This window comes from Enoplosus armatus, chromosome 21 (genome assembly GCF_043641665.1).
Source record: "Enoplosus armatus isolate fEnoArm2 chromosome 21, fEnoArm2.hap1, whole genome shotgun sequence".
In the NCBI taxonomy this organism is placed as follows: Eukaryota; Metazoa; Chordata; class Actinopteri; order Centrarchiformes; family Enoplosidae; genus Enoplosus; species Enoplosus armatus.
Genome location: NC_092200.1, coordinates 1,512,336 through 1,534,526, shown reverse-complemented (window position 1 = coordinate 1,534,526; position 22,191 = coordinate 1,512,336). Strand labels below are relative to the sequence as shown.

General features: G+C 42.2%; 1 protein-coding gene across 1 annotated transcript in view; it reads left to right on the top strand.

The window, feature by feature from the left end:
- The window catches only part of dipk1c (divergent protein kinase domain 1C), a 35,629-nt gene extending 18,102 nt beyond the window's left edge, over positions 1-17,527 (top strand). Inside the window, exons 2-8 of the mRNA XM_070928453.1 lie at positions 7,162-7,365; positions 7,458-7,511; positions 7,610-7,794; positions 10,046-10,355; positions 13,089-13,253; positions 16,660-16,734; positions 17,222-17,527. Of these exons, the coding sequence (XP_070784554.1) occupies positions 7,162-7,365; positions 7,458-7,511; positions 7,610-7,794; positions 10,046-10,355; positions 13,089-13,253; positions 16,660-16,734; positions 17,222-17,443 (1,215 nt within the window). The 3' untranslated portion in view covers positions 17,444-17,527. The remainder of the gene's footprint in view (positions 1-7,161; positions 7,366-7,457; positions 7,512-7,609; positions 7,795-10,045; positions 10,356-13,088; positions 13,254-16,659; positions 16,735-17,221) is intronic.
- Positions 17,528-22,191: the final 4,664 nt, after the last annotated feature.

The window sequence follows — 22,191 nt, the reverse complement described above, 5'->3', positions numbered from 1 at the left end:
GAATATTAAATATGTATAAGACAGCTCCTCACCCACCATGTTCCTGCAAATAATGAGAGACGTCTCCTGCCGCGTACACGTAAATCCAGTTCTCCTGCCGGCAGTGCCTACATGTACCAGGATGCATTGCGCACAAGCTACCTGCACGGCTAACGCAGCCTCGGCCTCTCTCGGCATTTTGCAGCTGTGCCCCGGAGACACAGAGAACATCTGCAACAACTGCAGGCGGTATATCTGATATCTGCCTCTTTAAGTGGTCACACATCTGCAATGATCCATTCAGTCAACAACTGGAAAGGACAGTCACCCGCTCATTGGCTTGTTATGGAGGCTAAAAGCTGTGCAAAGTGTGCGTGTTTAAGGGTGTGTATCTTCTGTATGTGTGTGTGTGTGTGTGTGAGTGTGAGTGTGTGTTGTGGGTGTTCATTAGCAGGGACACAGTGATGCAGACTGTGTTGTTGTGGCCTGCGGCTGTGGACTCACCAGCTGTGAGATCAGCCTACACTTCCAGTGAACTGACCCTGAGGTCAACCGGTCCACCCACGCTGTGTGTGCGTGTGCATGTGTGTGTGTGTGTGTGTGTGTGTGTGGTGAATACAAGCCATTCAGCCCACACCTCATACATCCCACAGGCTGTAAAAATCACACCATTGTTCTTGGAGCTCTCAGCCTGCTCAGAACAACTCGAACACTTATGGAGTGTTGATTTACACTGCAGGCTCATGGGAATACTGTACATTACTGCACTTGACCTCTGACCTCCTGTCACCAGTGATGGATCACTTGCTGTCGCCTGTTTAAGGGCGGGAGGTGACAGTGAACGGCAGTTAGAGTGGGCGGGTTTAATATCAAGACAGATTTGATCAAATGATTCAGGGATTTGATTTGATCACTCATAGTGGGCGTGGCTTCATTAACATAGAGTCTGTGGAGGGCTGCTACAGGCTCCACCTACACCTCTCCCACCTGTGCTGTTAGATCAGCAGGGAGAAATGAATCCGTCACAGCACAACAGTCTTTTGGACAAAGGAAAAGATAATGAGCTTTTTGTTTAAAGAAGGGGTGACGGGGAGGGCTCACGTTGACATGTGCGTCTTCTACTTTATATCATACCGTTTGTATAACATACACATTTAATAAATTCGTCAGGAGCCACAGACTGAACACCTTCTGTCTGTAGCTGAGATATCAACTGAACTGATAAACTAACTACTGTAAATGAGACATGATGTCACAGAACTGATATTTGTCTTCTCTCAGTCGAACTCACATTTATCATTCAGTTTCTTTGAGTTTATTAAAATCCAGCCTCTAAAAGCACCGTCAGCAACTGATGACGGTGCCCTCTGCACCTCAGAAAGCAGAATCAGTTCTTTTAATTTGAAGAGAAGCAATAAAATGCCTCACTTCACTCCCGGAGAATATCTTTCACTTGTTCCAGTAGTTTCTAGTAAAATGCTTCAGGCTCCTAATTCCTGAAAAGCCTTTACGAGCTTGGCAAGTTCTGACAAAACGTTTTCAGTCGTTTTCTACTCAAACCGCTCAGCCTTTGTTACAACAGTCTCTCTCCCTCTGCCGCCGCGGTGCTCGCTCGGCCGGCCAAGGCCTTTGGGCTCAATACACACAGGAATGTCATTAAGGCGTTTTAATGTTCCTTGTGTGCTCGGGATTTACCATTATGGAACGTAAAACAAAGGCAGCCTTTCACTGCGGAGGAGACCGTCGGGAACGTCTCAGCTTTCTGTGGCTGAAGTCAAAGTACTACTGCAATACATCAGAGTAAAAATACTGCAGTTTTACTGAAGCACAAAGATTAGCATTAAGGTATCAACTGTAAAAGTAGTTGGTTTCAGACGAGTTAAAGAAACAAAAGAAGGAAGGTGGGGAGAGATGAAAGAAAGGGAGGAAGGAGGAAGGACAGAAGAAGAAAGGAAGAAGAAAATGAAAAGAAACATGAAAGAAAGAAAAGAGGTGAAGAGGAGGAAAGAAACTAAAGAAAGAATGAAAGAAGATTTAAAGAAAGACGACGGAGAGAAGGTGGAAATAAATAAAAAAAGAAGAGGTGAAAGTAGGAGAGGAGTAGGAGCGGGAAGAAAGAAGGACAGCTGGAAGAAACGAAAGAAAGAAAGAAGAGAGGAAGGTAGGAACGTTGGCAGAGTGAAAGTAAGACAGAGAGAAGAAAGTTAGAAGAAAAGCTGAAAGAAAAGAGGAAAACATGGAAAGAAAGAAAAGAGGGAATGGAAAAGGCAAAGGGAAGGAAAGTAGGACAGTAGGAAAGAAGTAAAAAGAGAAACAGAGAAGAGAAAGGAAGTCGCAGGGAAGAAAGAGGAAAAGTCAAATGTCTCCAAAATGAAAAGCCGTGTGGAAGAAGCCACTTCGCTCCCTCTGCGGTCACGTTGCAGCTCGGCAGACAGACCCAACGTTCATTAGCAGATCTTAATGTTTCGGTCTGGAGCTCGTTTGCTTCCTGAACCCATTTGTGTCTGTCGTTTCGCTGGGGGGGGGTGGGGGGGGGGTCGGCCGAATAAACACTGTGGATCGTTCTGCTGGCATGAAACTCGGTTGACGGACTGACTCTTAATCAAATCCACGTTGTTCATTTAGACTCCGGCGCTGTGCTTCCTCTCAGCGCTGGAAGCTTCTGGGTGAACGTGAACATCTGCACACGTGTAGACACCCACCTGCTCCGACACCCACCTGCTGGACCCTCCGAGATCCACATGTCCAGATCAATAAGTCACAACGGGCCCACAACCGCAGTCCAGACACCAGGAGCTCCACTGATATTTAGAAAATATTAAGAACATCATGGGGTGGGGGGGGGGGGCGCTCTGTAAGGAAACTCATCGTTTTAAACATCTGGACTACAGGATATCTTCTGTAATACACATTCAGACACACTAAAGCTACGACGTGAGGTGAGTTTGAGTCACAAATCGTTCTCCTGCTCGGGGCAATAACTCACATCTGAACACACAGACAGGAAACACACTTTCACATCGAGCAGTGAATAAATACATGAATCAGGTTCTGTCAGACTTCACGTTAGACAAGAAACTGTCTCATTTGAAGTCTGTTTCTGAATTTATTTCATGAGATAATCAACCCGTTATCACGAGAAAACAATAGGTCGTTTCCTCTCATTAGCCACTAATAATGCTTCTCAGGAGAGCCACGCCGGCATGCAGAGACGGCCTCTTGACAACTGCAGCAGCTGATTTAAGCTGTCAGTTATTAGTACTTCTCTGATCTATCATGGTCGAACACAGGCAGGTTGTGTCTTTCTGTTAGAGATGTTAACCGTTTATCACGAGATAATGAAATTATTACTCAATAATAATAACAAATGGCCTCCGCAGCTTCACACACATTTCCAACATGAAAAATACTATAAAAGAGAATGTCTGAAAAATATAGAGAATAATGAAGATAACAACCTCAGCAGCTTCAGCGAGATACGCATAACAACACAAGTGAATACCATGTATAACCTTTGTTCAGCCTCTGCACACACACACACACACACACACACACACACACACACACACACAGCAGTAAGTGGAAGCTGATCCTCTCTAAACTGAACGGTGGGAACGTTTACAGGCTGCAGGGTTGAGGAAGGAGGAAGCAGCTGGAGAGTGATGCGATGCAAGGCCGAGGAAATCCAGGGAATTAGAGCGGATATGTGACGGCTGAACTAAAGACCAGAGTCTGCAGATGTCCGAGTCCACCGGGACAATCAATCCGCTCAGAGACCCTCAGAGTCAGAAAGGATTCTGTTTAGAGCTGAAGACGTAAAGTGGGAGTCTGGCTGACAACACTTTTGTTAATGCTAAGAAGAGAGCTTGTTAGCAGGTCCCTCCTTCACTCCCTCATCACTCACTATATAAAGACACTCCATAGTTTACTCAGTGGAGACATTCTGGACACACGTGTAGATGCCATGGATACTACTACTTATTATAATATATATATATTATTTCAGACTCATTATATTATATTATCATTTGTGAAATGTAACTCGATAGATATTCTACTAAAAAGGGCGACTGCAATACACACACACACACACACACACACACACACACACACACACAGCAGTGGTTATTATTACAGTTCCTGCTGTGATGAGAGACAGCAGGAACTGTTAGGGGACGATAATTACAGCGTCTTGTTTGACTCTCAACACTTCTCCTCCCACCCCTGTTGAGTCCATCAACACACACACACACACACACACACACACACACACACACACACACAGTGCCTGAGATAAGGAGAAACACTTCCAGATTTTATCTGAGGGAGGAGAACGATCCAACGAGAGACCAAAGCAGAAACCAGACAGAGAGAGATTGAAGGAGACAGGTGAGCAGGGGGACAGGTGAGCAGGGGGACAGGTGAGCAGGAGGACAGGTGAGCAGGACAGGTGAGCAGGGGGACAGGTGAGCAGGAGGACAGGTGAGCAGGGGGACAGGTGAGCAGGAGGACAGGTGAGCAGGAGGACAGGTGAGCAGGGGGACAGGTGAGCAGGGGGACAGGTGAGCAGGACAGGTGAGCAGGACAGGTGAGCAGGGGGACAGGTGAGCAGGACAGGTGAGCAGTGAATATTTCAGGTATGCAGAGTTAATGAATCAGCCTCCTGCTGCAGTGTTTCATGACACGTGTTTGGATCAGGCCGTGAAGATCAATGAAATCTTTGTTTCCTCAGTCGTTCAGGATTTCACGCTTCATCATTCCTCAAACAAACACAGCAGTAAAAGTGTGAAAGAACCTTAAATGCGTTCCAACCCTCCTTCACTAGATTCATCTGCTGCCTGAGAGTCATGACAGAAGGTAACGATCAGGCTGATCTCTGAAAACTGAAAACATTTTGCACATATCAGCTCTCTGCCTTCGCCAAACTTCATAATGAATACAGCAGAATAAAGATACAATAACACGCTGTTGATCCCTGATACTTATACTTACTTTATGGAGAATGTGCTAGAATAAAAAAATGAATTAATAAACCAAAAAAGATATAGTAACAATGTAGTATATTAAATATAGTATAATTTCTGCAACCAATATTTTCCATAGAATTCGGCTACAAGCATTGACCGTTTAAAAACCCTTATAAACAAAAAGGACAAGGGCTCAGTGTGAAAAAGATGCTTCCAAAATAAAAGTCTGAGCATAGGTGGCAAAGAAACTCTGCAAAGCAAAAGTCAAGATTATAATTATGATAACTAATTGTATGACTTCAAATGTACGTTTCAGAGGTGATTAATTTAATTAAAAAGATACTTCAAGGAAGGTATGTGTGGGAGGATGACTGATAACAACAATCGGGCTTCATCAGAACCAGGACTTTGTGGCTCCAGTAACTCACAAAGCAGTAAATCTCAACCTTCAGAAACCTGTAGCTGCCATCTCAGGAGCTCCGCCCATGTCTTCGTACAGGTTGTTATTGGTTTAAAATAAAGACAACTCAAGTCACAGATTAAAGTGAAATGAGAGGCTGTAGGTGTGATGTGATCTGGTGCTGGAACTCAGTCATTTCCCACAGTCCATGTGGAACCAGCTGATCCTCGTGTGAGCAGATCGGATCCAGCTGGCAGAATCGTGTCAGTTTGAGATATGCAGCACTTTGAAACGTTAACATTCACTCTTGTCCAGATTTGTAGACCATCTGCAGATGTTCAGGACTCAGGAAACAGATGAAGGGCTAAATATCCACATTATCTAAACTTTCCCCTTCAACATATTAACTGTCTGATGTTGAAAAGCTGGATCATCCATCATCAGTCTGCTTTCATCAGGTTAATAACAGAGTCTGTCCAGAGCCTGTCTGCGTACCTGTCTCTCTTATCTGTCTGCCTGTCACACTTCCTGCCTCTTGAACCAGGACTCATATTACCTTGTGGGCACCGATCTGGACTAACTGTGGAGATCGATGATTTAAATCCTGATCTTTTGGTAACAAGTCCTTATATGATATCCATATACTCATACATACGTCGACGTAACTGTATAACATGAAGTACTTCCTCCACTTTGCACTTCATAGGTCAACGGCAGAAATGTGAGCGTCACACGACACAAAAGATCCCCTTTAGCTTTAACTTCATGGGCCCGAAGACGTTACGGTCTGAACGGCTGAAACATGCAGCTGTGAGGTCTGTGTCTGGTCTCTGAGCCTCTTACTGACTGATGTTTGTGTTGGAATGTGGGCAGAGCGAGGATTAGCCGGGTAATCCCGGACCAGAACAACGCTAATCCTCAACCTCATCCCTCACACCTCCGGACACTGAGGCGCTACTCAGGACGTATGTGTGTGTTTTTATTACTGCGTTCACTGAGATGTGGAATCATCTGCATTAAGAGAAAGAAAAACAGACGGGAAAAGTGTCAAAGGTCACGATGAAGACAGATTTATGAGCCGATAACCTCAGACCCTGTTGTGTCAGGGTCATTTTATAAAAGGAAGTTTTTACATCAATAAATGAGCTAACTTAGCTAAAGATAAAGATGGCCGACACACCGCCGCTCAAAAATGAAGCCAAACTCTCCCGGATACACCCGCCCGACCCAATCCAAACATTCATTTCCTTAAAGTGAACTCATTGCATCGTCTTGGTGACAACAGAGGTTTGTTTCCAACATACTGACTTCTCTCAGCATGCAACTCAAGAACAAGTAGTTAAAAAGTTCTTTCATTTATGTGCTGAAAGTAAATAATGTCATTCGGTCCTCCACTTTGGTCCCGTCTGAAACATCTCAACATCTATTGGATGGACTGTGATGAGATGTGGTTCAGACCTTCATGTTCCCGTCAAGATGAATCATAATAACGTTGGTGATCCTCTGACCTTTCCTCTAGCGCCATCATCAGGTCAAAATATATATAATACCAGCAAAACGAATGATGTTGATAATCGAGTGTCAGCGTCTCCGAGTTAAATAAACACAGCCTCTCTTTGTTTTTGTGAGACTTTGTTGGTGCTTCCAGGTGTCGTGCTACAGGAAAACTGTCACAGAGAGGACTCTACGAACCTCCTTTATCTGGACACCTAGCAGTGCATTATCACTTCACTTGAATGAACTCTCTTTGTGTAAACAATTCATAGTTTAACTGTGGAGTACGTGACCGTGCGTCCCTCCTGCTCTGCCATACAGTGTCTGGAGTTCGGCGAGGGCTCGGTGACGGGGGACATGTGCGAGGATCTGTGTGTGCTCGGCCTGGTCGAGTACAAGCGCTGCCTCTACTACGAGAACGGGAAGAAGGTGATCGAGGCTCGCTGGAGAGGAAAGCCCGTCATCCTCAAGTCCAAACTGGAGAACTTCTCCTCCTATGAGCCACTGGGAATACTGGACTACCAGGTGATGTCTGCGCGTTACTTCCAGTCATTATTGATCCAGGGAGGCTCCACTTAGATTTACAATAATGGATGTCCTCTTCCTCCCTCTGACAGGACACAGCAGAGGAGCTCTCCCCTCTTGACGTGGTTTTCTACGCCACTCTGGAGGTGAGTCATCAGGCGTGTGGTGTTAATAAAGCTGCTTATCAGACAAAAACATAGGTGTACCAAAGTTTACAGTGCATATTCCTTCTGTCTGATCTCAGGTACGAAACTCTCTGGGGCTGGCCGAGGAGGACGAGGACGAAGAAGGAGGAGGAGGTGGAGGAAATAACAGCTCTCTGGCCAGACTTTGGGGGAAGAAGCTGAAAAACAGAGATAAGAGTTACTCCAGAGCAGAGCTGGCCTCACTCTGGTCTCTGCTGCAGCAGGAGGAGTACACCTTTCTCAGGTAGAACAACGAGAGTCACACAGGGAACAACTACCCCTCAAATATCCTGGAAGTATTTTACAACTTTCAAATGTTCCATCATGTTTTCAACACAGCAGAAGTCAAAATTCTGTCTAGTTTTGGAGGCATGGATAGAAGGTCTCAGTATGCTTCCAAGAAACGTGGTCGTACTCGGTGGTTCACATGAAAAGTGACGTATTTGTGTGAAGAAGGAAAAAAGACAGAGTGGGTGTCTGATTGTTGGTTTCAGGAAACCAAAAATGTCAGACAAGATTGTGTCGTCAAAAAGGGGGTTTCAGGTGTTAAATGGTTTGAGAGGCACTTTGTTTGAGGTATAGTTACACCTTTAGTCAAAGACGGTGCACATGAAGTCCCACTTGTCCCCCTAGAGGCTGCTACGTTCATTACATCCTGTCCACATTCTGATGATTTTACTGCTTCAAGTTCAATTTTACATAAATGTGTTATTTCAACCATAAAGATTTGCAGAAGATTTGTTTCTGTCCATGTTTTTAATTCAAACTTGCTTTGGCAACGTAAACGTAAAGCCCCTTTTTAAAAAAAAATATATATATATATATATAAAAAGTATATATCTAGATAGATAGATAGATAAAAACAAGTACAATTTAAAGTGAAAGTTAGAGGAGAGTTCATGCAGCATCAGAAATGTAAAGGTTCATCCTCTGGAGAGCATGAAGGACCTCAGGAATTATCATGGTAGTCTGCCCATTGAATTTTCATATTTCTTGTGAGTTATGTAAGTGTTGGCCTGATGGTGGCGCTACAGGAAAGATCAGGGTGTCACCAAAATTATTAGGATTCGTCCTCTGGAGACCAGGATTTGATTCATGGTTAATCTTATGTGAATTAACTGTAGTTAATCCTGGCTGACCAACATCGCCATCTTCAGTTTTCCTAGATAAACATGTTTCTGCCATCTTCTTCCAAAAAACGTAACTATGTACTGAAGTCGTACCAAACAAGCTCGTCTCATCCTTGAAAATGGGCAGAGCTGGAGGACGAAAAGAGAAAGGCATCAGCTTGTTTTCAGTCTGAGGGCACAGACGCTCAGACACCCAACAGGCTGGAAGCCAGAACTCCACGAGTCCAAAAATAAAACCGGCGAGGCGAGTGAACCTGTGCTGCTGCTTATCTGGAGGCCTGCAGACAGAGCTGCAGTGACAAATGGAGTTAAGGATTTAAAAAATGAACTGTTTGTGTGAGTGATTCTTGGGAGGGGGTTGGATGGATGTAGTAGAGGGAGATAACACACTCCTGATTGGTTCGGGTTTGTCTGACCTGTAAAGGGTGTGATAGGCGTCATACAGCAATCTATAATGGCCTGCAGCTGATGCAAAGTGATGTTTTCCAGAACTCACTTGTCATTTTCTGTTTTATCTTGAAAATGAGGCTTATTGCCCTAAAATGTGTTGAGACTCCAGCTTGTAGCACCGTTCTCCATCACTGAGCAGCATAAAGCAGTAAGTTAGTTAATTCGTTAGGTGGTTGGACTCGTAGTGACACACAGTAAAGGTCAAAATGTGTTTCCATTGTTGCATGATAAACAACAAGAGAGGAAACAGGATGTCGAGTAGCAACATCAAAACTAAGAGTCTGCAGTCAATGACCATGCTAACATGCCGAAGTTTAGCAGGCATAATGGTCACCGTCTTAGTTTAGCGTGTTAGCATGCTAACATTAGCTAATTAACAGTAAAGTTATAAGAGTTCATCCTGAGGGGAACATGAAAGTCTGAACCACATCTCATCCCAATCCATCCAACAGTTGTTGAGATGTTTCGGTCTGGACCAAAGCGTTGGATTGATCGACATTGCCGTCCCTAAAGCCACGCCGCTAGCATGGCTAAAAATCTGAATCCACAACCATACAAAAGTGGGGAAAACTTCAACCTGCGTAGCAACTCAAAAAATACAGAAACAGGATGGTTTTTCTCACAATCTGGCTGCACAGTGACAGAAACGCATCTTCAACCTAAAACATGTAAGCAGTGGGTTTTTGTTGTGACAGTGACACTGAGGATAAAGACACAGAGTTCTGAAAGATAAGAAATCAAGTTATCTCATGTGGAAAAGCCGGCAGACTAAAAGGCGTCGTCATTGCACTCAGGAACAAAACTAAACGCTGCACCAAAGAAGAAGAAATTACCCAACGAGTTCTACAAAGTTAAACCTCCAACTTCACATTTGTGTTTGTACTCCTGCACCTTTACCCCCCCCCCGTTCTCCAGAGTCCTGCAGGACCTGAGCACCCACGTGGCCAAGGTGTTGGGCTCCTGCGGTCATTTCTACGCAGTGGAGTACCTGTCTGCTGGACACGCCTGGGACCAGAACATCTTCTCCCTGGAGGAGGTGGCTGTTTCTGGGCTGCAGGGCCGAGCAGGACCCGGAGCCCGGGGGAGGTGGACCGCCAGGGAGATGGTGCATCGCATCGCGCTGAGTTTTCTGGACATGGTGTGGCACTTTGACAACGACTTCACCCACAAACTGCACCTCTGTGACATCAAACCAGAGAACTTTGCCATCAGGAAGGACCTGACGGTGAGTTTTCATTGACGTTTTGATTCACTTTGAAGGCAGTTTGGTGACCTTCTCCTCCCTCACAATGAAAACCACCCAGCTAGTCTAAAAGGCCTTAATGTTTTCTGAGAACGTAATGAACATAAACAGAATAAAAGCAACGCAGAGCGCCGGAAGAAAAGAGATAAAAAAGGACGTTTTTTTTTAAAAAGCTATTAGAGAGAGTAGAGATGGAAATCACAGCAGACGGTAGATTACGTGAGGTTTTTCTTGAAGAGATGTTTTTTTCAGCCTAAAGCAGAAGATGTGACCCTGAAAGTGAAGGTCATTCTGCATCTACTGCAGGCTAGCCAACACACACACACACACACACACACTTGAAATAATAAGTCCTGTAGCTCTGCAGTTCAGGGAGAACCTGTCACCTTAAAATCCTCTGTTACAAAAAGTCCTCTACTATATAAATCTCTGCATTTTTTAAGCACTAAACATACTTAAAAAGCACATTTCGTTTCCTTGATAGAGGCCAGATGCTTTGTGATTATGTTAATAGTTTGCTGGTGGGAGAGGGTGACGAGTCCCTCTGCTCAGCTCCTCTTTCTTTGTCGGAGCAAACCTTTTGAAAAAAACATTTTAAACTCTGGCTAACTGTAACTTCTGCCTGCCTTACATGTGATAATGTCTCGAAACCAAAGCCATGCTGGATTCTTCCGTGAAAAGGTTCTTCTGTCGCGCCAAGAAGAATTCCAACAAAAGATTTGAGAATCAGCTACAAAAATACTTTTCAGTGAAAACTGAATCTATAAACTATATAATAGAAAACGTCGTATTTGGAAACGTTTCCAACATAATTCTGTAAAGGTCTCATTTCTATAAAAAGATGGATATGTACAAAAACTTAAACAGCTAATGATGCTCACTGCCCACTGGTTTGAGTCAAGTCTCTGATTATTGGTCATTGTTCAGCTCATTTGTTATTTTTGAGACAGCTCCACAGATTTACGCCTTTCAGTTGAACTCAGATAACTGCTGATGAGTTGAAATCCAACACGACCTTCAGACAAGAAGAAGTTTTCTCCATGTTTGTTGTTCTTGGAGGAAACATGAAAACCGGCATCTACACTCAACTAAAGAAGGCTCCTATGAGGTGTTTCCAAATTCTATGAAAAAATACAGTTACATTATGCAAAGTTTACTTTGAGGTATGAAGTCACTTTTAATCACTTTATAATCAGACTTCTCAAGCTGATATATGTAATATAATAACCAGATCTGAAGAAAACTGTTTTCCGTCAAAGCAGACTTTAAATTCATCACAGCCCTGAGAAAATAAAGCAAAGGTCTGCAGTTGTTTTCTCAGCGCTATCAGACGGTTTCATGGTTTATGCAGCAGAATGAGCCAGACTGTCATTAATTCAACACCATGTCTGGTCTGTGCTGGGCTCCGGCCAACGATCACAACTGAATCTCAACTGTTTTATATCTCACACTTCAGGCTCATTATTACTGGAAAAGGAGCAAATGTGGTGTTTGTTGCTCCAACAAATGTCAAGTAGACCACAGGCCCATTATTGCTCTTATGGTATTATCAGGATTAGTGTTGTTCCTATAAAAGTGTTGACATGGAACAGATTTAACAACTCGCTGTTTATAATGCCAACATTGTAAAGTGTTGCATATAAAACAAAAACTGTTGTAATGTTCACCACGAAAACAGAAAGAGGTTCGGCTGCAGCTTCTACAGTGGACATGTTTATTTCATGTTTGATTTTATCGACAAAAGTTATGATTTTAATGACTTTTAGTTTTCTCTGGCAGAAAAATAAATAAAAACAGCTTCCAGAAAGGTGTGATAGTAAAGAGTAATTTCATCTTATTAAAGTATAAGTCTGGTGAAACCAACAGTAAATATATCTACTAACAAGTATGAAATCACATCGATGAGCCACACTGTAGTGCTGCCCCAAATACTCCCAAGAGCACCACATGTGGATTCATCCGCCGCTGGAAATAGTCCCCAACTAATGCTCTGTTTCCTCCTGTCTGTCTGATAAAAACTACAGCGAGCAGCTGTCTGAGGAAATGACTGATCATATATTCAGTAGGAAGATGTACATCTTTAAAATCACCTCATGAACATGAGATTTGTTGACTGTAAGAACACACAGAATAACACCAGACTTCACCTTCAAAGACACAGCACTATTTGTTGGATCTTTACAGGATCACAAACCCTGAAGCAAAGAAACAGGTTGTAACAACAGAGAGAAACTGGGCCTGAGGCCGAGGACTCACCTGCCACAAGATCGGCTTAAACTTCCAGTAAACTCCACTTCACTTCACTTCAGCAGCCACTGAGAACACAGACGAGACACGCAGCACATTAATACATCCAAATAGAAATACAGAACATCTTAAACGTCAGTGGATCATTTTAATTTGACTTGATGCCCTGAAATCCACCTGAATATTAATACACACTTTCAGTAGTTCATTACAATCAATTGACTATTTGTTCAGTTACATTTATAATATATGTTATACAATTAGTCGATTCAATTCATATTTTGCATCCTAAATAATTCAGGAATTGTAAAATGTATATGCGGAATACTTAAATAAACCATTGTAAAAGTATTCAGGTGAGGTGTTCTAAACTCCAGTGTCAGCACTGTTTGTAATTTTCATCTTTAAATACTTCAATCATGAACCTAAAGACAGCTGAGGGTTTTGTCTCTGTGGCGTCTCCTGCAGGTAGTAGCGATCGACGTGGACATGGCGTTCTTTGAGCCGAAGATGAGGGACATCCTGGACCAGAACTGCAGCAGCGACGACGACTGTAACTTCTTCGACTGTTCGTCCAGGTGTAACCTGAACAAACGCAGGTGCAGCCCCCGCCGCAGGAACAGCAACCTGCAGGTAAGACAGAGAAGGTTCATTCTTCGGGCTGCATGGTGATAATTTGGAGTGTAACGGGATATTGTGGTGGTGGTTCCCTGCAGAGGAACTCCACAAAATGTTAACATCATCTCTGGGATTCAGCATTTACATCTTTATGTTGAGACAGAAAATTCACAGAAAATTTCATTTCATTTAATTAACTTGTATCAGCACTAATCAGTTAAGTGCATTTGTAGCTCAAATGACAAATTAGGCAGCAAGTATTTTATAAGGATTTCAAATGATTGAAGAACATTAATGCACACAAAACAAAAGCTGCAAAATTCAGATATTAATGTCTGAATTTTGGGGGTTTTCCCCTTTAATTATGTCTCCTTTGCTTTCCTCCTGCGTCCACGTGTCCAAGCTCGTCTCTGCTTGTTCACGCTGGTCGTATTTAGTGTTTCTGTGAACTCTGTGAACCTTTTCTATTCTCGGTTACCTGTGAAGGATTTCTTTATATAGAAAACACAAACGGAGGCCTCGACACATTCACCGGCCGCATGTTCACCGCAGTTCTAATTACAGCCGTTGATAAATGACAGGGTTGTCTGTTTCTCAAGAATTCTGGGTAATCCATCTTCCACAACATTTAAGTATATGTGTACAGTGAAACTGCGTGTGGAATGATAATTACTGATCGGAGGCTTGAACCTGCTGACATATCGTGTTTTCAAATCTGCCATGAAGAAATATTTTACCGGAAATCTGGAAATGCTTTTAATACAATTTTACACTTTAATACATTTTATTTTAGTGTTTTTTCTGAAGGTTTAATGTCCAGAGGAAAGAAAGAGAAAGAGAAATCTAAAGAAATCTGTAAAAGTGCTTTAAGTCTGGTCTGTATATTTTTAAGAAGGTACAAAAATACAGTTTATGTAATTATTATTGCTTTTGTTCACATCATTTCTCCTCTTTGTCTTCAGTACATTTCAGTATTGAATGACCAATGAAACAATCATTTAAAAGCAAAAATCATTTGTTTAAAGAATAAAATCCCCATTTTACATCTAATTACATCCGATTTATTCAAATGTTCTTTTTCATTCATTAATTATAGTTCACATGAATTAACTGTTAGCTTTCTGTATTGCACGTCTTTTAATTCTTTAATTCTAATTATTATTATTACTTCTTCATTAGAGAAACAACGTTTTGGTCACAGAGGACGAGAGACGGCGCCTGTCCTCCGCTTTAGACAAAACTTATTTTAACTCTTTCAATACAGAAATCTACAATCTGTGAAAAAAAGTTAAATGTTTCATCACAAATGAAACTTTTTTTTACTGCAAAAACATTTTACAGATTTACATTTTTCATCCAGTGAGTTTAAGATTAAAACTAAAAACAATAATTTGTCAAAGCCTGGTTTGATTGTTTATTGAAATATATATTTTACTTTTTAAAATTTGTTTAATCAGTGTTCTGATTATTCTTTTTATGTTTTAGTTATCTTATTGTTGAAATTATGAACTTGCATTTTGTGTGTTGTGTTTTGTGAAACACCTTCTGAGACTGTGTGAATAAAAAATATTATTACTATTATGACAGTGGCTATAGCAACACCACATATAATACATTGCTATTAAAATTATATTTTACATTCCGTTGGATTATCATAAATTGTAAGGAGAGGTATTAAATGTGTAAAATGTGTAATTCTAAAAGCAACATAATGTCTAATCACATTGTAAAATCACTTAAATAATTACAGGCATTGTTGCAACTCAAATAGTTAAAAATGATTACTATTAATAATACTACTTAATACTGTGACTACTAAAGTAATGTAACAGCATATCACTCGTTTAAATGATTGAATTTAGTTTATTTAGTCTAAATAATAATTGTAATAATAATATATATATAATATAATAAGTGAAACCTCAACAATAACTTAGCCATTTTGAAGCGTCGGCCCATCAGATTCAGAGGAAACGTCCGGGACACAGAAGCCGTCACCATGACAACGCCCGGACAGACTCTCATCACCCTGCCGGCTCCTGTATCACATGTCATATGATATGAGATACCTGCATTCATCATGCGCTAATATGAGACGGAGGGAAAATATTTTTCTACAGGTGATGACTGGATGTGATGCACAAACACGGCAGCGTCTGATGTTGATGGAGGAGAAGGAAGACGCAGACTATTAAAACTGGAACATTTGACATTACAAACATGACATGACAAGTTATTAGAAGATGGAAAAGTGGGAAATAAACTAATTAAATAAAAGAGAGAAAATAATGTGAATGGGGGAGAAAAAATGAGCGAGGTAAGTGGAAAAAAGAAAAAAGAAAGGATGAAAGGAAGATGAACAAGAGTTGAAATCATCTCAAGAAAACTGAAAACAGTAGCAAAAAATACAGCTGAAGAGACGATGAAGAGGATGAAGAGAACAAAAAGAAAGAGAAGCTCAAAAAGTCGAAAGAATTGATGATGAACGGAGGAAAGAAAAGAAGAGATGAGCAGAAAAAGGAGAAGAGGGTAAAATGACGAACAAAGGAAGAGAGGAAAGAAGTGAAGACGAGTGAAGAGCAGACTGGACACAAGACAGAAGGTGTTGATGACACGGTGATGACACGCTGCTGTCCTATTGGTCCATCTGAGGCTCCACAGGTGTCTCCTGAGCACGACCTCTGATGACCCTCCGCCTGTCAATCACCTCCTCAGAGAAAGGAGGCATTGTGTGTGTGTTGATAATGAACAGCGAGGCGTCGTCTGCATAATGACGTAGAAGAAAAAGGATCACTTACCTTTTGTCTTCTTTTGCGCCTCTCTACCTCCCTCGTCCTCGCTTCTCTCCACACGTTCTCTTTTAACCTCTTTCTTTCTTTCACCTCTTCCTCTCCCCACCTTTCCTGTCTCTTCTCTCATTTTCCTTCACTTCCTTTCGGCTCTCAACTGCTCTCTTCTTCTCTTTCTTTCCCTCTCTTCTTCTTCTTCTCTTGCCTCCTTCACCTTGTTTCATCTTTTCTCAAATTCCTTTCCTCTCATCTTCTTCATTCTCTCATTTCTCCTTTCCTATCTTCTCACCTCTCTCTTTCTCATCTCCTTTCCTTCACTTCTACATTCTCTCCTCTCCCTTTTCTTTTATCTTTCATTTCTTAATTTCTATCTTATTCATTTCGTTTCCTCTCACCTTCGCTTACTCTGTCACATCTGTTTTAATGTTTTTGCCTCTTTCCTTTCATATTTCCCATCTTCATCCTTCATTTTCTTTCCACTTCTTTTCATCTTTTCCCCTTTAAACTGCTCTCTTCTTATTTCGCCTCTTTTATCCTCTCCCATAACATCTAGATTTTCTCTTCCTGTCCTCCCTCCACTTCTTTCACATCTTCACTAATCTCTTCTTCTGTGTTTTCCTTCTTCTCTTCAGGTGATTTGTGAGAAGATCTTCAGGCCGTGGTTTTCTCCCACACTGCTTGGGGCCAAAGCAGGACTCCCCCTGCAGGTAGGATTGTTTGTATCATATTTTTATTTTATTTACTGTGTGTTTATATTTATTTATATTTATCTTTTAGATTTAGATTCCTTGAATATCATTATTTTTGTATTGTATATTAATATACTTTTTTACAGTGTTATAGTATAGTTTTTTTCATACAAATGAACAGCTCGAAGACAACTTAAGTACTTTATATTTAACGAGAAAAGAATCTTTTGCACAACAATGAAATTCAGTCGAGGCTGGTCAAATGGGGAAGGACACAATAAACTGAAACAACGAGAGCAAAATTACAAGATGGAGAAACAGAATGATAATGTATTAGGTAAATAACAATATTAAATAAATATTAAATGTTCAGGCACAGAGTAAAAGTGTTGAGAGTGAAGACTGTGGATCAGAGAAGCCATTGAGAAACTTGCATTGATCCTAAAGGAAGTTTTGGTCTTTCTCTAAAAAAATTTGAAATCATCTTCTGTGTTGTTTTGAACAGGTGGAGCTGCAGCGAGCTGTGCAGGAGTGTTCAGAAACAGAAGGAGGTGTGGAGGAGAGAGAAGAGGATGGAGGTGGAGAAGGAGAGACAGGTCAGGGCAGGGGCGTCCATCAGCGTCTCCTCAACATCCTGTCCCGCCTCCTCCAGGAGGGAGGGGCTTCAGGTGAAGGAGGAGGGGCCCGGGAGGGGAAAGGCCACGCCCACACATCACTGAACTTCTGAGGAGGTGTGGGATCTCAAACACACCAGTACACTCTATAAGAAGGAAAGACTACCAGGATCAGAGTCCAGATCCAACAGGATTGAAATCCCGAACAAATACGGACCATTTCTGAGACATATTCCAGATTGTATCTGGTCAAACATGAACTATAAATATATACTATATGGCCAATAGTATATGGACACCCCTGTCCATGCGTACTTTTGGTCTGGGTCTGTTTTTCCTGGTTTGTGCCTTTTGTTCCAATGAAGGGAAGTCCAAAAGCAGCTGCATAAAGAAATGGTTTCCCCATTTCAAACCAGAAGGAGGCTGACATACTTTTCGGTACATTTTTGGGACTCTAAACGGGTATGACAAACTAGATTCTGTATCCTGATTTCTGCTGTTTGTTGTCCAGGGACTATTTGGACTTCATGTCAATGTGTTTCCAGTTTTTTTGGATTTCATCACAATGAATCTGGAAACATCCAGACCAGGACTGGAGCACTGAGTGAGAGAGCTCAGCGATGTCTTAAGTGTCTCCTCATCAGAGGAATATATTATGGATCCAGTGTACGTGGATCCTCTTTTTCTTCCTTTATGCAGAAATGTAAAATTAGAAAAGATGCAGACAAGATGGAACAATGTAGTAAATGTATTAATCACTAATTATATCAATTAATAGGTAGAAATGACTAATGGCTTTTTGGGTCACTTTTTAGGTGTTCAACATTGGGTTAAATTTGTGTTTTTGAGGCCAGATAACCAATGTTAGTTTATTTAATCAGAATGTCCTCCTCATAACATACAGTGTCGGTGTTGTGTACATTTGATCCATGATTGGTTCACATACATCCTTGTTGAGAGTGATGCTGTAATGAGGGTCAACAGTCCTGCAGGGACAGAATATAACATCAGTTAGTTTGTAATTCTAATAATAGAAATGGTCAGTTTTCAGCCTGGATCAATAATCTGAATCCACCTGGTTAAATACGATCATGCTGATTGGCTGTCAGCGGCTGTCTGGGACTATAAGGGCTCTGCTCACAAACTCTGAGGGTCATCTAAATTTGGTTGTAACTGAATATCTTCAAGAGTAATGGCAGTTTTAGGCCGAACCAACACGGATTGAATGCAATTAAAAAGTATGAAATGTCACAAGAAAGAAGAACTTTTTGAGGGTCATCTAAAGATGTGATGCCTGTAAGTATCCCGGGAGCACCAGGACTCTAAAAGAAGAACAGGTAGAACATCAGGATGAGAAGGTTTATACTTCTACACCTCACACTTTTGGAATTACGAGCTAAAACCTGGTGGACTTAACCTTAACAAAGACCAAAGAACTTTCCTCCAAATCGTGATGAACCAACAGACAAACACACTAGACTGTAAACACGACCTTCTTGGTGGTGATTCTTTGTGAGGCCGACAGCTGCTGCATGTTTGTCATTAATATACGCCATCTTCCAGACGGATGCTGGTAAAAGTTAGACTGCTCTACTCTAACACTTCGACAGCCGAGTCTCAGTCTCAACAGCACTTCAACAGGCCACTTGCAGCTGAGGACAGACTGGCTGCCTCTTGCAGTGATTGCCCCCATGACCTCTGTCTGCGGATAGAGTGAGCGTAGCAACTGCTAGGAGGGCAGATGTAGTTTGGTTTCCATCATCCAACAACAGATGAATGTTTCCCAGTCAAAACTGTCATTCTACACATGATCAGTGCTCCAGACGTTTCCCACAGCAGCGTACAGTGCAGAGGAAGACAGTAGCTTTATATTCCCAATGTAAGAGCCTGGAAGTCTGACTTTCTTTATTTCCACAGCAAAGAAAGAAAGAAAGGGGAAAAAGCAGCGTCTTTGGATGCTACCACCTCTGTGGTAGAGCGACAGTGTAGGAAAACTTCAGGAGAAGTCGCTGCTAAGAGGGGGGACACATGCCGCCGTCCACAGTCCCGTTATTCTGTGAGGAATCTACAGTATGTGATCGCTGGTTTGTTCAGCTGCAGCACTCTGAGGATTAACTCTTACTGTAAAGTTCCTCATATATAAACACACAGTCCTCTCTGAACTCAGCAGCTGCTACTTCAAGCCTCAAACTAAACACATCATTAGTGAGTTTAGACAAATCAAGCGCTCCTCTGTATTTAATGTGTCTTCTGTCAGCTGGGCGTGAAAGTGATAAGCTATTTTACTACATTATCCAGCCACGAGTAACCAAACCATTGTTGATCTTTCATGGACATATGTTTCTCAAAGTGTCATAGGTCTGAATATCAGGAAACCAACTTAACTCTAAACTGTAGAATCCCAACGTAGGGAAGGAAAACACCCAGCAGGGATTTCACGTCTGTGGTTTTCCTCCAACGGCAGAGATATGCATCTATATGTCCTCCTCCTCCAGACGCCGGCCTCCGAGCAGATCAGGTTTCAGTGTTTCTGCAGAGATCAAGAAGAAACCTGAGACGAAGCCGAGACCAGAGGAGAAGAAGCAGCAGCAGCAGGAGACTGAAGGTAGACACAACATGTCAGAGACAATGTCTGTCCATCTGGACTGAGAATTCAAAACATAAACTAAAGCTTCTGTTTACAAAAAGACACACATGGATATGAGAAGAGATTTAAATGTGAGTCTGTGGTGTTTGAAGTCTGGAAATCTAATCTCCACTCAGTTTAAGGTGAGACTGACCCTCTGAGGGGGGTGGGAGGAGATGAGGAAATCTACGACAGCGGGCCTCGTCTGAAGGCTGAAGATCAGACCAGACGCTGGTTCAAAGTAGTTTTCCATCCACTTGCTTTTATGCCATTTTTAATTTGTGCAGAGAGGAAGAGGAAACCAGAAACAGTCTCGATGAATAAATGAAGCTGTGACTGAAAGTGAAGAGCTGGAAACAGCGATGAGGAGGCTGTGACCTTCCTCACAACACAAGACGTCATGTTTCCATCGTGTTCTTCATCGTTTGAACTCCGACTGGAGCTCTTTAAGGACGTCATCTCGTTGTGTCCTCTTCTTCTTCTGTGGTGGTTTAATAGCAGTGACTGGAGCATTAGCTCCACCAGCTGTTTATTAGCTCCACCTGATGTTTATTAGCTCCACCTGCTGTTTATTAGCTCCACCAGCTGTTAATCTCCATCAACCAGTGAACAGACAGCACATCACACAGCAGCAGTGGATGAAACAAGCAACAGTCTAAACCCAAAGAGGGAATTTCATAATAAAAAAACTGTAAAATTGGAAGATCCGAGCTTCACTTGTGACTGAAGGTCCTGGTGTGCATTAATTCCCCTCAGACTGTTTCCTGGACGTTTAAGAAAGACACAGACACGCTGGTGTCACCACATCACTTCATGATAACACAAATAATTTACCTGGAAATCTTCCACAGCTCTGCTGGCTCTGTGCCGGCCCCCGGCCCCCCGGCCCCCGGGTCTTTCCACTGTTTTCATCTCTGTACCGACACAAACAGCAAGAAAAGGTTCCGATTCAGATTGAAAACTGAACCCCGAGAGACTCTACTTTTAAACAGAGCAGAGAAGAACACAAACAGACTCTGCAGATTCTTTTTCAGCTTCTTGTGATATTAAACACAGCAGAGCTTCCAGGACGGTGATCATCACCACTGTGCGTTTTACTTCAGATGGGAGCTCCGATAGCTCTCCAACAACGACCTCATGCTGCCGTTCTGCTGCCAACACGCAGAGTTTGATGGGTTATCAGACACCAAAACTGCACAGCTGTTTGTAGTTTCAGACATTCATCCTCCGTGCTGCTTGTCCAGGTTAGTCAAGAACAGCGTTGTTAAAGTGGCGTCACGGACCAGCAGCTGTTTAGATCCAAACTCAGAAAGTTCAAGTGTCGCTCAGCGTGGGGGCAGAGCGAGCGCCTGCTGATGACCGTCAAGTCCACGCCGTGTTTAACGTCAGCCGCCACATCGCTGATCGAGCTGTTTTCTGCTTTCTGTGATTCGGCCAGTTTGAACAGATTTAGTTGCATTATGGCCCGAAATGAGCAGCTCGTATCCGACAGTGATCGCTGAACACCGCGAGTCTCTTTCCAGTCCGAACTCGTAGGCCTTCATGCAGGAGGAGACAAGTTCAGTCGCTGCTGTTGGAATTCTTCATGTTTGCCAAAAGAAGGTCATTAGATTACTGGTTAGTTAATTCTCCTCCAGGAGGAGATAATTAAAGATTTATGATGTTCATGATGCCAGAAGATCTGATTAATGAAAGACGTGTTTGAGGCTTAGATGTCCCACACTGTTGGTGAGTGTCGGTTTGTTATTGGTGATGAGATGAGTTACCAGGCTGGCAGTTGAATTTTAACCCTCAGGCTTTATTCACACTGTCAGTGTCAAACAGTCGGCAATCAGGTTTTAAAATAGCACAAACAAGAAGGAAGAAAACCGTTTCTGCTCTTATGTTAAAGACTTTGTGACTTTTCTTTTGTTGTCGGTTTTGTTCCGAGTTGCGATCAGTAATATTCGATTCTGTTTCTATCTTTAACTGTAGAGATTCACTCATTTCACATCCTGTAACTGCAACCCCAGATGTGACTCACTGCAGTGGAAATAAAAGAGGATTAAACTAAAGCCAACAAACAGGGACGTTTTCCTGGATTGGAAATCAGTGCTGTATTTCAAGTCATCTGCATCTCATTTGTTGATATCTAATGTTTCCAGCAGCCACTGGAGGAGCCAGGTGAAGTCTGCTCTCAAACAAACATTAAGTCTCTTCAGTTTAGTTGCACAAGAGAGAAAACGTCAAGAGGAC